This window comes from Buteo buteo, chromosome 25 (assembly GCF_964188355.1).
Source record: "Buteo buteo chromosome 25, bButBut1.hap1.1, whole genome shotgun sequence".
In the NCBI taxonomy this organism is placed as follows: domain Eukaryota; kingdom Metazoa; phylum Chordata; class Aves; order Accipitriformes; family Accipitridae; genus Buteo; species Buteo buteo.
This window is the reverse complement of record NC_134195.1, coordinates 346,744-363,092: the sequence shown is the minus strand read 5'-3', so window position 1 is coordinate 363,092 and position 16,349 is coordinate 346,744. Positions and strand designations below refer to the sequence as shown.

The window sequence follows — 16,349 nt, the reverse complement described above, 5'->3', positions numbered from 1 at the left end:
TGGTTCAGTTCACCCCGAAGCACACATCTACATGTAACTATATAGAGCTGAGTAAGGATTCAGTCTCCTCTGACTGCAAATGAGAGCCAAGGCAACCAGCTCATGTGGAGACACACACAAAGACCTAACTTTAGGTGTTGGGTGTTGAATCCTATCCTTGGTTTCAAAGCAGTCAAAACTTTGTTTCTGTTTTTCTTAATAATATGAAGTAAAGTAAATTCAAAATGAAAACAGAAGTATCAGTTGTATATAGTGACATTTCATAAAAATTTACATATTCCATAATAAAACTCTAATTTTAATAGAACAGCTTTCCTGAAGACAAAACATTTCATGAGGGGGATAAAAAACAACCAGAACAGACCTACTCTAGTCCGCAGAAAACAGAAAAATAACTAAGGAGTTTCCTTCCTTTTTCTCCTTTAAGGCAATAATCCTAATGGATATAATACCCTAATCTTGTTAAGAGAGTGTACATGTACTCCAGAATTAAATCCTCATGAACAGGTACTCAATAATAAATAATTTTGGAGCTCATTGAAAAGTTAGAACACAAATGTTAACTACTGGAGGAAGGACCTCAACAGCAAAGAGACACTAAAATAAGAGAAAAATTAATACTAAATATAAAGTTGTTTTCCTACCTGTGTGCAGACAAATTACTGAGGTACAGGGTGTATTTTTCTTCAGCAGACAGCCCATCCATCATCAAGTAAAAAACACGAAAATTTCTCTGGTTGAGAGGCTGCATAATGACACGAGACTTCTCCAACATGTATGTATAAATCCTAGCTGATTGAGAAACAAACAAATAAATTCATCATTATACTGATTGCTCTAAACATGTATTTTAAACCATTCACCACTACAACAGTGAAAAATAAACAATATTTCTTATAAAATGGTCTAAGGTGAGCATTCAAAAATACTACTATTCATTCTACCATGGTTTTCTATATAAATCACATATAAAGCCCTAATTCCATTAAAATTAGTGGAACAAATGTCTTACCGTACTTACTTACTGTCTTACATTACCTTTAAAATGACTCAATTTTAAAGATAATTATGTTGATTTGTACTCTATTTGAGGAACCAGCTGTTGTATTTGGCAAGACTTTCTAAGAGACAAGCTATCAGTCATCTCACTGAAGTGTAGCCATCTGAGCATTGGCATCTATTCTAAGCTTCTTCTCAATGGAAAGAGAAAGATGCAAGACAGATTCAAGACATCTTGGAAGAAACACCCTTGGAATCATTTCCTCCTTCTCTGTTGGTAATCAAGAACACTCAGAATAATAGTTTAGATGAACCACCTAACTTCCAGATGGCTACAAACAGACAAATCCTCTGCAAAACCAGTCATCAACAAGCTCGCTAACATGTGCCTGGAGAAACATGGGCAACTCAGAAGGGCTACAATGAACTGGCCAAACAAGAAGCCATGTGAATCAGCACATCTGGGAAGAAGGTGAAGGAGGATGAACCTGACCACGATTTGACTACAGAAATGCTGATTATAGGATCATACGTAACCTCAGGCCCACTAAGGTTCTGAAAGAGGCAGAGCACAGAAGCAAAGGAAATACTAGACTCTCAGGTCCATTCACCTGCCTCACCAGTTTACACGCATTTTAGAGGTGTATTTGAAGAGACAGAGGGATATTCACCCTGTTGGGCAGGTTACTCTTCAGCCCTCCACTGAGTGTACACCACCATGCAGTTCCAGATGCAGCAGGCTAAAGAGAACAAGGGAATGCCTAACAGTAGCTAGACGTCAGGGCCCTCCCTGTGAGCTGATTCCAGTTCCCACTTACCCCACTGTTTGCATACTTTATCTCATCATTGCTCAGATACTAGCCATGGTGCAAAGACCAGAAGCATGTTCCTTCGCACACAACTGAGCACCCCCACGGCTAGGATGCAGTACATTCTCTTGCAGCTTTATGCTTTTCAATCTCTGCAATATGGCAGAGCTTTCACGGGGTCTTAGAGAGCATCCTTACCCTGGAAAAGACTGTTGAGTTTAGAGGATAAGGTGCGCTTCTCAGCAATGGGTGAGCTGTATTTTTGAAACTCTGTAAACAGAGTATATTAAACCATAGCTTCCCATTGTCTGGAAGACAATCAACTCATCTTAGACTCCTTCCTTTATGAACTAGTTCTTGAACATTCAGTGATAGAAAATACTGGTACATGCATCCTGTAGCACAGTAAGTATGTTCTCTAAACACATACCATTTTTGAGACAATCATGGCGTTTTTAGACTTTTTTTTGGTTTTATTTTTTTTGAAGCAAGCTGGGATTAGGCATAAAATAGCACTGAGTTATTTGGTGCAGTCAAAACTGTTGCATTTCTAGGCATATGCAGAAGCACAACTTCAGATGCCTGAGACCTGAAGTTTGAAGGCATGGTGGGAGTTTAAAGACTTCTGAAGATGGGGAGAGTTGAAACAGCATTTTCAGAACCAGTTTTGGACTCAAAGATATCGCCCAATGCAATATTGAGCAAAGTTATGCAGATTAGATCTTGCATGTGAGAGTGCGTATCAGAATCACAGTAGTTGCATTAGCCTAATGGCTAGGCTAGAAATCAGAATGTCATGCTCCTGCCACCATACAGCTGCTAATATCCACAGTAGCTCATTCAGAGCTAGCCTGGTTATTGCTATACCATCTGTATTTGGTAATTATATTTTAATTTTCACCTAAGTATCTTCCTGTCTTTTGGAGAGCTCTAAATTCCTGTCTAAACTGTTAAATTAAACACCGCAAACTTGAAGTTACTTGAAGCTGTGCGTTATGTGGGAATGCAGCCTGTGAGAACATGGTTGAAAGACAGTGTACAGTGGAAGGAAACAAAATCAGTGCATCTTGAACATATCGTTTTGAGAAAGGTCTCAGCAGTTAAATGCTGTCCCTGAACTAAGTGTAACTATGCATGGTCTCAGCAAGTGCTACTCTGCACAGCCCAAACCATCCCAGACACATCCCAGTTAAGCAGTATGGAAGGTCAGTGGTACACAAGCCAGGGGCATCTTCCACCCTTTCTTTTATTTAACAGAACAGGCGTGGCCTGACACATGTGCTGGCAACCAAAACCATGCCTGGGATTCTAGCTCCAGAAGAGACAGCAGGACTGACAGAGAAGAGTTGTATGGCTGACTTACCAAACCAAGGGGACATGATCTACCCCTTTTGTTCATCCTACAAAAAAAGTAGAAGTGAACTCCTGCTATTACGGAACCTATACAATGAGAAATTGTGTCTCAGCCATCCAGCCCTCTGTTGCTATGCTATGGAAAAAAGAACTGTGCTGGAAGTAAAAGGGCACATTTGGGAAGTCATTAAGCTGGTAGCAGGATATGTTTCTGGCTCCAGTAACTTTGCAGCACACTACAAATTGAAGCAATGCAGCCTTAAGCTATCGTGGCAGGACTGGCCCAGACACACACTTTCATCAGAATCAATCATTACCTGGCTGCCATTCCTACAGGGTAAAATAGAACAGATGAACCTGAAGGATGCTTTCCATCTTCTATTGTGCTTGTAACTCACTTCTGAGTAAAACTAACCCTACCATCAATTGATTTGAAAAGAGGCCATTACTAACCTTTAATCACTTTTTTGTGTGCAATGATCTTCACTAAGGCTTTCATAACTATCACTTAGGTGTTTTTAACATTCATTGATTAATAAAAGCAAGAAAAATGTTACTGAAGATCATCTATCTAATTAATACATTTAACTTCAACAACAGGCAACACCACTTATTTAGATGACACAAATTAATTCAGCCCTTTTCAGGTATGTCAAGTCACCCACTTTAATAAGGCTAAATACAGTTCATGTCAGTTAGCATCTCCAGCAATGGGAAGAGCTGTTAAGAAAAGTCGAGCTTCTGATCAGCAAGAATCAAACAGAGCACCATCTTAATGGCCCTACAGGAAGAAAACTATTAGGGCAATACGCTTTTCTACAAAGTGAAATGGTACATTCGTTAACTGATGTGTGAAATAAAAGGGAAAAATAGTAGAGTTCCAGAGTAAAGTCTGCCATTTTAAGCGCTAGATTGAGGTGGACCGGGAGGTTCCCGAGGCCCAGGAGCGCCGGGGAAGAGCGGAGGGACCCAGCCAGAGCCGGTGGCTCTCGCGAGAGAGGCTGACGCGGCGTGGGCATTGCCAGGGGCAACCGTGGGAGATTTGAACCGCCCTGAGGAGCGCCAGCGACCAGGAGCGCGGCGCGGCAGTTCGTGCAGGTAGGGCGCACGCCCGCCTCTTCCCAGCTGGAGAAGGCTACTCAGGTTGGGGTGTCAGCCCAGAGGGAGTCCCAGGTATGGTTGCCACTCGGGTGAAAACCATCGCTAGGAAAAATATGGCAACGCAGACAGAGCTCCCACGTAAACGTGCAGCTGTCCAGGTCTCTGGCTGCAGGGAGTGCCTGAGTCTATCACTGGTGCCGGAGGGCAGCGGGGACACCTCTTGTGTGAGATGTGACCAGGTAGATGATCTGCTCAGCCTGGTGGCAGAGCTGAAGGAGGAAGTGCAAAGGTTGAGGAGTATCAGGGAGTGTGAGAGGGAGATAGATTGGTGGACCCACACCCTACCATCCCTGAGGCAGAGGCAGCAGACGGAGGCTCCGCCAGAAGCGGGGATTTCCCTGCCCCCTTGCCACCAGGCAGGAGGGGACCTAAGAGATGGAGGGGAATGGATACAGGTCCCTGCTCGGGGAGGCAGGCGAGTCCCCTCCCGGTCTCCCTCACCTTCCCAGTTGCCCCTACACAACAGCTATGGGGCTCTGGAACTTGAAGACCAGGTCAATGAAGATCAGGGGGCAGGTGAAGCCCTATCCAGAGAGGTGCCTAGGTCCAGTCGGGCAGCCCCACGCATTCTCACAGCCTCTGAAAAAAGGAAAAGGAGGGTAATTGTCGTAGGCGACTCCCCTCTGAGGGGGACAGAGGGCCCAATATGCAGTCCTGACCCATCCCACGAGGAAGTCTGCTGCATCCCCGGGGCCCGGGTAAAAGACATTACCAGGAAACTCCCTGGTCTGGTTCGGACCTCTGATTATTACCCATTGCTGGTTGTGCAGGTTGGCAGTGATGAGATTGCAGAGAGGAATCCAAAGGCAATCAAAAGGGATTTCAGGGCACTGGGATGATTAGTAGAAAGATCGGGAGCACAGGTAGTATTTTCCTCAATCCCTTCAGTGGCAGGGAAATACACTGAAAGGAACAGGAAAACACACCTGGTTAATACATGGCTCAGAGGCTGGTGCCATAGGTGGAATTTTGCATTTTTTGATCATGGGGAGGTTTACACAGCACCGGGCTTGCTAGCGACAGATGGTGTCCAACTATCTCAAAGGGGTAAGAGAATCCTTGCTCATGAGATGGCAGGGCTCATAGAGAGGGCTTTAAACTAGGTTTGAAGGGGGTAAGGGATAAGACTAGGTGCACCAGAGATGAGCCTGGGGGCAGCGTGCCGATGTTAGGGGTGGATTCGATAACCCAGCTCAAATGCACCTATGCCAACGCACGCAGCATGGGCAATAAACAGCAGGAGCTGGAAGCCATGGTGCAGCAGGATAGATATGACTTAGTCACCATCACGGAAACATGGTGGGACGACTCCCATGACTGGAGTGCTGCAATGGATGGCTACAAGCTCTTCAGAAGGGATAGGCAAGGTAGAAGAGGTGGTGGGGTGGCTCTCTATGTTAGGGAATGTTTTGACTGTACAGAGCTACACGATTCTGATGACAAGGTGGAGTGCTTGTGGGTGAGGATGAGAGGGAAAGCCAATAAGGCAGATATTGTGCTGCGAGTCTGTTATAGACCGCCCAACCAGGTTGAAGAGACGGATGAATCGTTCTACAAGCGGCTGGCAGTAGTCTCAGAATCATGTGCCCTTGTCCTTGTGGGGGACTTTACCTTTCCAGACATCTGCTGGAAATACAACACAGCAGAGAGTCAACAATCTAGGAGGTCCCTGGAATGTGTGGAAGATAACTTCTTGACACAGCTGGTGCGTGAGCCAACCAGGGGAGGAGCCTTGCTAGATCTGTTGTTTACAAACAGGGAAGGATTGGTGGGAGGGGTGATGGTTGGAGGCCGTCTTGGGCTTAGCGACCATGAAATGACAGAATTCTCAATTCTTGGTGAGGCAAAGAAGGGGGTCAGCAAAACCACCACTATGGACTTCCAGAGGGCTAACTTTGGCCTCTTCGAGGCACTGGGTGAAAGAGTCCCTTGGGAGACGGTCCTGAAGGGCAAAGGGGTCCAGGAGGGATGGACATTCTTTAAGAAGGAAATCTTAATGGCTCAGGACCAGGCTATTCCCATGTGCCGCAAGTCAAACCACCGAGGAAAACGACCGGCCTGGCTGAATGGGGAGCTTTTTCTAGGACTCAAGGAGAAAAAGAAGAGTTTATCATCTCTGGAGGAAAGGGCGGGCAACTTGGGAGGAGTACAGGGATCTTGCTAGATCATACAGAGAGAAAATCAGAAAGACAAAAGCTCAGCTAGAACTAAATCTGGCCACTATCATAAGGGACAACAAAAAATGTTGTTACAAATATGTTAACAGTAAAAAGAATTCCAAGGAGAGTATCTTTCCTTTAATGGATAAAGAAGGGAACGTAGCAACCAGTGATGAGGAAAAGGCCGAGGTACTTAATGCCTTCTTTGCCTCAGTCTTTAATAGTGAGCCCAGCCATCCTCAGGGTACTCCACCCCTCGAGCTGGAAGGTAAGCATGAAGAGCATAACATACCCCCCTTAATCCAGAAGGAATTAAGTTAGGGACCTGCTACGCCATCTGGACACTCAGAAATCTATGGGACCTGATGGGATCCATCCAAGAGTACTGAGGGAACTGGCACAGGTCCTTGCCAAGCCACTCTCTATCATCTATCAGCGATCCTGGTCAACAGGGGAGGTCCCAGAGGACCGGAGGCTTGCCAATGTGACTCCCAGTTATAAGAAGGGTCGGAGGGAGGATCTGGGGAACTACAGGCCTGTCAGCCTGACCTCGGTACTGGGGAAGATTAGGGAATGGTTTGTCTCGAGAGCACTCACATGGCAAGTCCAGGATAAGAAGGGGATCAGGCCCAGTCAGCATGGGTTTACGAAAGGCAGGTCCTGCTTGACCAACCTGATCTCCTTCTATGACCAGGTGACCTGCCTAGCGGATGAGGGAAAGGCTGTGGATGTTGTCTACCTCGACTTCAGCGAGGCCTTTGACACTGTCTCTCATGGCATACTCCTTGAGAAACTGGCGTCTCGTGGCCTGGATAAGTGCACTCTCCACTGGGTGAAAAACTGGCTGGATGGCCGAGCCCAGAGGGTAGTGGTGAAGGGGGTGAAATCCAGTTGGCGGCGGGTCACAAGTGGTGTTCCCCAGGGCTCCGTGTTGGGCCCCGTTCTGTTTAATATCTTTATTGATGATTTGGATGAGGGGATTGAGTGCACCCTCAGCAAGTTTGCAGATGACACCAAGTTGGGAGGCAGGGTCGATCTGCTTGAGGGTAGGGAGGCTCTACAGAGGGATCTGGACAGGCTGCATCGATGGGCTGAGGCCAATTGTATGAAGTCCAATAAGGCCAAGTGCCAGGTCCTGCACTTTGGTCATGGCAACCCCATGCAGCGCTACAGGCTTGGGGAAGAGTGGCTGGAAAGCTGCCCGGCAGAGAAAGACCTGGGCGTGCTGGTTGACAGCCGGCTGAATATGAGCCAGCAGTGTGCCCAGGTGGCCAAGAAGGCCAACCGCATCCTAGCCTGTATCAGAAATCGTGTGGCCAGCAGGAACAGGGAGGTGGTTGTTCCCCTGTACTCAGCACCGGTGAGGCCGCACCTCGAGTCCTGTGTTCAGTTTTGGGCCCCTCACTACAGGCAGGACATTGAGGTGCTGGAGCGTGTTCAGAGGAGGGCAACCAAGTTGGTGAGGGGCCTGGAGCACAAGTCTTATGAGGAGCGGCTGAGGGAACTGGGGTTGTTTAGTCTAGAAAAGAGGAGGCTGAGGGGAGACCTTATCGCTCTCTACAACCGCCTGAAGGGGGGTTGTAGTGAGGTGGGTGCTGGTCTCTTCTGTCAGGTGGCTGGAGATAGGACAAGAGGAAATGGCCTCAAGTTGAGGCAAGGGAGATTTAGGTTAGATATTAGGAAAAATTTTTTTTACTGAGAGGGTTGTCAAACATTGGAATGGGCTGCCCAGGGAAGTGGTTGAGTCACCGTCCCTGGAGATATTCAAAAAGCGAGTGGACAGGGAATTTCAGGACCTGGTTTAGTTGGCATGGTTAACGGTTGGACTCGATCTTGAAGGTCTTTTCCAACCTAAATGATTCTAGGATTCTATTTTTGTGCAATGTTAACTGTGCTTTCATGTACAAGGAAATTTGTACTTCCTTTAACAGATCACTCCATCTACGGAACAGCTACAAAGTCAGCAAGGGGACTCCGTAAGGTGTGGCCAGTGAAATCTTTCTTCCAGCTATGCATTCTTTGAAACTACATTGCTCTTTCTCAAAAACCATGCCGTCCTAAACACAGCTATTGCTAAAGACAAAATAACACTTGAAATTTCAGAGCTGAAACACAGTACAAGAACATCAGAGAGCTTAGCTGGCTGCAGTCTTTCTTGTACCAAAAAAGGAAATTCATGTCTGAAACCTATTAATTGATAAAAAAATGTTTGTAACACACGGGTAAACATGCATTCCGCTTCTTTTTACAAATCAAATTAGATCCTTCCATTTCAGGGCAAGTTAAAAAAAAAAAAAATCAGTCCTTGCTTTTCAAAAAGTGAAGACTGAGTGTCCTGGTTTCAGCTGGGATAGAGTTAACTGTCTTCCTAGTAGCTGGTACAATGCTAGGTACAGTGAAAGGCCTGAAAAGTAAGGCAGTAAAATCTGGAGAGTAAGTTTGTCAGGCTTGATTTTCTCTTCCTAAGCTTCTCTTCTAGTAATTTGAGGAAACCTGACAGAAGCCTTACCTTTCATCTTAGGGATAACGTCAACTTACCTGAAAGACCATTTACTCTCTCCCCTTTTCCAAATAAAAATAAAATGCAGTAATTTTACTTCTGTAAATAAATAAATATTCAGTCTTTTACTACTATGCAGTGGGTATGAATCATCACCTATGAATGATTAAGATTTTTTGGCAGAAGATCAGTCTTTGAGTTCTGTTAGATATGAATTTATTTTAGAAACTTAATGAAATCACTGACCTGTAGTTTAGTCTGTATTTGTTCTGATGTAAGACTTTTTACTAGTTCCCACTGCTTTATCTTATCCAGTCACAAAGAACTGGGTTAATCTGGGTTATACCTTCTCCACTTGTTTCACTGGACTAAAGCAATGGAAGATACCTGACCACAAAGCCACTTGTCACAGAAAACCTCCCATTTGAACCCAACATAGCAGCACACCTCATCAGAAATAAGTCAGAGAAGATACATAAAACCTCTACAGGTATCTGTACTGGCTTTGAGTGAACCACAAGCAAGAGCTCCATCCTTGTTTTCAAAACTTCATGGCAAACAACCAGTTTATGAGGAAGACCAAATCAAGCCTGTAGATGAAAATTATGGTGAGCATTCCTGTTATTTAGGTATATTGGACTTTCTGCTGTAAGAATAAACCTTAGGTGACAAAAGTCAGAGCATTTCCAGGGTCTAGGCATAAAAGAACTTCAGCATGAACAAAAAGCCTTCACAAACTTCACCAATGTCCACTCAAAATGCAAGGAATGCTACCTTGAGCTTGCCCTCTGTAATAAAAATGTACACAGGTACTTTGCATGCCACTTCCACAGTTAATTGTTCTGAAACTCCACCTTTAAGATCTGTCTGTTAAGGAGTTTAAACAACCTAAACCCTTCGATAGAGGCAGTCTAGTGTCACTTGGATTTTTTGTTTGCAAACCAGACATATTTAGCCCAGTTTGTCTCAATGAGTTATGAAGTCATGTCTCAGCAGAATCAGGTGCTCTGCATATTTACATTTTTCATTCATGTTTAAACAGTGCAAGGCAGTAAATACTGCTGCAAATGACCTTGCAAATAGATACAGGGAATCCCTGTGTGGGATTTAAACCAGCCAAAGACAACATGCCTGATTATTTTCTCATTTATGGTGGTGTAAACCTGGGACAATTTCACTCAGATGTGATGCTTAGCAGTGGCCTAGGAAAGGCAACATCTACAATGCAAATCAAACAGCATCAACAACTGCAACTTACAAAAATACAAACCCCGCTTTTTTAGTGCTGTACTGGAGCTTCTCTCTTGATTGTGAATTACGGAACTTTTGGCTACCTTAGATTTGGTAAGAGTAATTGATTCAATTCCTAATATCTGGGGAATACTAGGACAGGTACTTTGTTTATATTTGTTAATGGACTTGACTATACCTAGATTTTCTCATTTAATGCCTATGGCTTGAACGTGATAAAAACACAGCATTAGTGTAACAGAAAACTGACATGACAGCCTGGTTAACTGATTCCACATTTATATAATTCACAGACCAGGGTTGTGAATTAAACTGGCAAGTCTGAGTAAAGCAGCTAGAAAACTTAAGTCCTTGCAATCTCAAGCCAGCCACCTGAAAATTGTGGGAACACATGGCCTTGAGGCTTCCGTTCCTCATCTGAGGAACTGAATGACACAACCTTAGGTCTGAAGTACTGTGAAAATGAAGTCATTTGTGTTTCTGAAAGGCTCTCATACAGTGAAAAATGTTGATCAACAACATAGAAAATTCACGGAAAAACTAGCATTCTGTTTTTAGAGCAGAATAAAATGGCACAAGCCACACATGAATCAATGAAGGGAAAACAAACTGTTTAGTAGCAGATCACTGAAGAAATACAGTCCATTCTCTCTGCAATGAATGAAGCTGGGGAGGGGTTGAAAAACAGCAGCATCAAATTTGTATGCACAAGGCAACTCAAGAGTATCTCAGACAACTTCAGTTCTGGCATTTCCTAATGTTCATAAGCTATGCTTGACTTTTCAAAATTAGGATCCTTTTCATCTGTTTGTGTTCTGTGTGTGTAACAAAAAAGAGAAGGAGTGTGCGCAATGTAATTGTGGTATACTCAAATTAAATATATACAAAGGATTTATAAGATGTTAGTTTTAGGGATTGTAGTTTATTTTTACAAGCCCAATTCAGATGCTATTTAGTCCATTCTAATGTTTATATCACTTTCTCTATAATCCGCCCGCGATAGCTCATAAATGGAAAAAAAAACCCCACCACACTTTTTAGTTTTACATTTTCTTTACAAACATCCTGTATATCTATTGTAAAACAAATCAGAAAAAAGTGACAGTAATTTCCCATGCAGTGACATTTTCACCGAAGAAACTATTGTATTTGCTAGGGTACAGTGAATTCTCACAAGAAAATGAACTGTAATTCCCACTATGAAGTATTTCCAAAGGATGTTTTTAGGAAACTCTTCCAAAAGCATAAATATATTTAAATCGATAAAAAATGAGTCGTTTTGGAAACGTTTATCCAATGGAATCTAATTTACTTGGATCAAAAGTGTGTCTCATCACACAGCTTTTCCATCCAGGAAGATCAGTGCAAGTAGGAAACTGTCTGTGTACAGTTATTTCTGCACACACCTCTCGCTTTAGCACAGAGTAACTTACGATGACCTATGCAGACCAGAAATGAAACCTCTCCCTGACTGCCCCCAAAGATCAGAGTTTTCAGAATCCAAGTGAAGTTTTGCCCAACATTCATTTTTTTCCACTAATGAACGCTTAGTGTGGATTAGCAGACTCCCACTTACTCTGAAATCAGGCACAAATTCCACACTATCTTACCTCTAGTGAGAATAGACATCAGTATGGTTCCTAGTTCCTTTAGAAGAAGCTCAAAGCTGTAATAAATTACTTCTAATTTCAGTATTACAGAGGATACTTGTATTTTGTTTGCCCTAAACACATGAGTTTATCACTTATTTAAGGGATACTTAAAATACCCAATACAAGATACAAATGCAAAAATTAATCTCTTTGTCACTTTTATTTCACAGTAAAGCAATACACAGCTGTCACAGTTTGTTAATCTCGGGCATAAAGGGAAATGTGGTTTCCTAGGAAGAGGCATCAGTGGTGTTAATTCTTTTTCTTGTCTTTCTCTGCCACCTCGTGGTTGCACAGAATGGGGCTCTCCCTCTTAATACTACCCTTGACAAGCTATGAATTCACATGCTATTAAACATGTTCCTTTGACACTCCCTAAAACACCTTTGCCTCTTTCATGTACTCTAACTCTGTGTATGGCACACTGGGATCCCTGATCTACTAGTCTGTGGGCGATTTCAAAATAAACATATTAAATGATACTTACCTGCAATTAGCATTTTTTTCTTCTCACAAAACTGTAGCTCAAAATATTTTATAAAACAGCTGGAAAAATCATTCAAGGGTGTCTTAGCATGTCCAAAAGCCTCCAAGATACAGTTTACCTGCAAGACAATGATAAAGAAGTAGTAAGAGAGGAAATAAACAGGAAGATATTTCAATAAACATCAGTGAGGTTGGTTTGTGATCAGTAACTGCGGGGGCAAGACCATTTTTCAGCTTGGAATTTAACAAATTCCTTGAAGGTTTTTTTCTAAATAGAAATTAAAGTAAGATAGCTCAAAAGAAAAAAAAAAAAAAAAAGTGCTGCCAGAATAGTGGAAGTTGTAAATCGAAGGGGAAAGACAATGGCTCACATGCAAGCTGTGTCCTTACTGGTAGTTTGGATACAAGTGACTGCAGTCATACGCCCAGAGCTGGCATGCTTAGCAAAAACATTAGGATCTTTGAAGGCAGCCTTGCTTGTAAAGTTACAGTCAGTCGGTACTAATAACCAACCAAAGGAATTTACAAGCTTTACATGATGCCAGAAATGGCATAAATTATGGATTTCAAATAGAATTACTTCAGCATTATACTAGTGGAAAAACTGAGAAAAAAAACAGATTCAGACTTTTTTATGGCATCTCTCACTAATGCATTTCCATGTTGCATCTTCACGGTCACAGCAGGTTTTTTTAAAACAGCATTAAAAAAGAAAGCATTACATATGCCATCTTTATTCCATGTTTTCTCTGTATTTAGCTTTTTTATGTCTAATTAGTTTCTTATACCCCTTACACCCTGAAGTATTCCCTTTAGCACTTTCCTCTTTTGCATCCTAAGAAATTCATTGCAATGTAGCCCAAATACACTGTTGTTCTGATGTAACAGTGTTTTGCTGAAGCTGGATGACATAGCTGGGGAGAGAAGAGGGCTGTGGAGTGGCACAGATAACATGTGGTTCCAATCATAAAGACAGAAGCTCTGAAAATCAGACTTTTCAGAATTATTAAATCATCCATATGTGCAGTAGGTGGCAGCAGAAAACTAGTCAGCCTAGTTTTGGTTCCACTCCAGTAGTGTTTAGGATTTATTTGCTCATTAGGCTAATTCAGCACTTGGTTTAACCCATGCTGCTTTATTAACTTTAATGGTGCTATGCATCACTGCAGCAGGAACAAATCCAGGCTATCGTGTTCATTAAAGCACTTTATAAAGCAACTAAACCAGAACCTCTACTTAATTCCCCATGGGTGGCATTTACTACCTCTACCTTTGCTGTCTGAAGTCAGGTGTCCCAGCTAAGCTAGTTACAAGGGATCTTTCTATAACCAAAAGGCAACCCATTTTTCTTAATATGTGATGATTCTCTTCCGCCTGCATTGACTAAGACGCATTGACACATATTGCTACATCTATGCTATTAAACTAAAAAAGACCAGGAGCAGGACTCTCTACCCTCAATGGCAAGTGGCACAATAAGGTTCACATTCAGACATCTAACACCTCTTCTTCTGCACAACAGGGTGGACATGCTGTTGTGAATGGTCCTTGGCACATGCTGTCCTCTGAACAGGCCACAGGACCTGCTGGGGATTTAAACTGTGTCAGGGAGCAGTGTAACAACTGTATGTTAGGGACTGTTGTTCAATTTACTACACAGATGTAGAGTAGGTTAAACTAGTCTACAGAGTCAACTAATTTTTAGATGGAGAAAATTAGGCCTGGTCAACCCCCTCCCACACTGATTCCTCTTCTTAACTGAGGACAACACCTTACTTCATTTGCACTGGCTCATGAGGGTTGTCCCTAGGAATTTTCCTGTGGTCAGGAGATAAATTGCAGCAGAGACAATACTACTTCCCACACCTCCCAATTCCCACTGCTGCCATATTTATATCCAAAGCACACAGTTTTCAGTTGCTTATTCACAAAGTTACTTATTTACTTAATTCTTCTACTCACTAGTTAATCTGAACTTCAGGAAAGAAAAGGACTTGGAGGATCTGAACTGAAATTTGCAGTTCTACTTGAATAACGTCTACGGCCTCATCAGTTCAAAACTGTAAGTAAACCTGTGTAGGTAGTAAATAAAAAAAATACACAGTAGAAATAGACACCAGTTGTAGATCTGGCTCCTGGGTTTAAAAACAAAGTACAAGTGTACTGTTCCTACATAATGGTATTATTGCAACACTAGACTTTAAAATTTAAATCAAAAAAGTGAAAAAATAACAAGGATATTCTTAACATTGTCACGTGAAACCAAGATTAAATGTGTCAGTTTAGAAACATCAACAATGAATCAGACAACACTGTGAAAAACACTTTAACATGGCAATTGTATGACTACACGAAGTAAAGCAAAGCTACAGCTTATTCGGTTGTAGTGTTTTCAGTGTTATCATGCTTTTTTAATGTCTTCAAAAAACACAAATACATGACTGTTCTCTAAAATCCACTAGACTTCTATTACCTTATCAGCTGGAATGTGCAAAAAATGAACCAGTCTACCTGTAGCCTTTCCCACATCCCAATAATCCTGATTTGTAGGTTGTCTGTTAGTGTCAGCTGTACTTCTGACACTATTTTATCATCCTTCTGGACTGAATCATGCATAGTTCAGGAAGCAAGCAATGTGTTTTCAATGATGCATGTGATGCTATTAAAAACCCCCACAATGAATGATTCTAGAGTTCTGCTGAATATCATGCACATGGCAGGTGAAAGCTAAAAAAAAAAGTATCTCAGGTTGACTCTAAGTGCTGTAGAGGAAGGTCACCAGAGGGGGTTGAAGAGTCTAAATGTATTTTTTTTTTTTTTTTTTTAAGTATGAAACTCAGAACTGAGCTATGATAATGCAGACTGTGCTAAAACATTCTGTGTAAATGTATCTCTGAGCTGGATCTCAGATGAGAAGTTTTATCAGGAAAGGCAGTTTTTTAAAAGAATGTGAATTGGCAATCTAGGGTTCAGCATAATTTAAAAGGTCAGTATGAACCTTTCTAGTAGTGTACAGCTGTAACAGTGAAATTTGCAATGCTCGGTCAAACAAAAACTTATATTTACAATGTACTGGCAAGGAGAGAAATTCATCTGATATGTGAAGCAGGTTCTCATGATTTCATGATATGCACTAAGCACAATTTGGTTCTGCTGTGGGAATTAAATATGACTGAGCAAATATTCAGAACTCTTGCCTATTTCATAAACATATCTAGTATACAAACACTGGGCCATATAAATTTGTTCAGTCCTTGCAGTTTTCCTGCAACTTTCCAGTATCTGTCTTACATACTACTACTTCAGTTGCCTCAGCACTTCCTATACTGTCCAGAGAAGCATCACCACAACCATAGAGATAAATTTATTTACTTACTGAAGACAGTTAGTACACATTTAGGAGACAGTACCTTATCACACAAACATTCCTATTCACTGAAACACTGCTTTCCAAAGTCACCAAAACATATAGACACAAAACTGGCCTCCACTTTTCAGATTCCTCTCATCACAGCAATGTGAGCTTAATCCTGTTCCCAGTCAGGTCAATTCAGGGAAAGAAACCTCCTTTGACTTCCAACGGTGAAAACAGACCCTTTACAAACTTCTGCATAGCAGATGCCATTTTCCTTACAGTTCAAATGTCTTTGCCTGTCCAAGAGGACAGATTTTTGCTTTGTTCTACTCAATGATCAGAACACTACTTACATGTTGTATCTTTGTATCAAAGGTATTTCTGCTGGAGCTGGCTCTGCAAGTGAGGTGCTTCACTATCTGTTTGCAGGCTTCAGTCTTCCCAGAACCACTTTCTCCACTGCAAGATGACAGGCAAGAGAGAGGGGGAAATCATTGTTATTTTCACATTTGGTATGTTATTTATATTCTCTACTAGCTCTGTTTGAATGGATTTAAGATATCTCAATCAAACTTCCATTTCAAATAACAGAAGGTTTATGATGGCATAGAGCAGAACGTAGGA

The 16,349-nt window shown here is 42.2% G+C and overlaps 1 protein-coding gene across 1 annotated transcript in view; it reads right to left on the bottom strand.

Moving 5' to 3' along the window:
- The window catches only part of MYO16 (myosin XVI), a 384,622-nt gene that overhangs the window by 153,925 nt on the left and 214,348 nt on the right, over positions 1-16,349 (bottom strand). The window contains exons 14-16 of the mRNA XM_075057405.1: positions 16,079-16,184; positions 12,372-12,489; positions 645-792 (exon numbers count right to left, since the gene is read on the bottom strand). Of these exons, the coding sequence (XP_074913506.1) occupies positions 645-792; positions 12,372-12,489; positions 16,079-16,184 (372 nt within the window). The remainder of the gene's footprint in view (positions 1-644; positions 793-12,371; positions 12,490-16,078; positions 16,185-16,349) is intronic.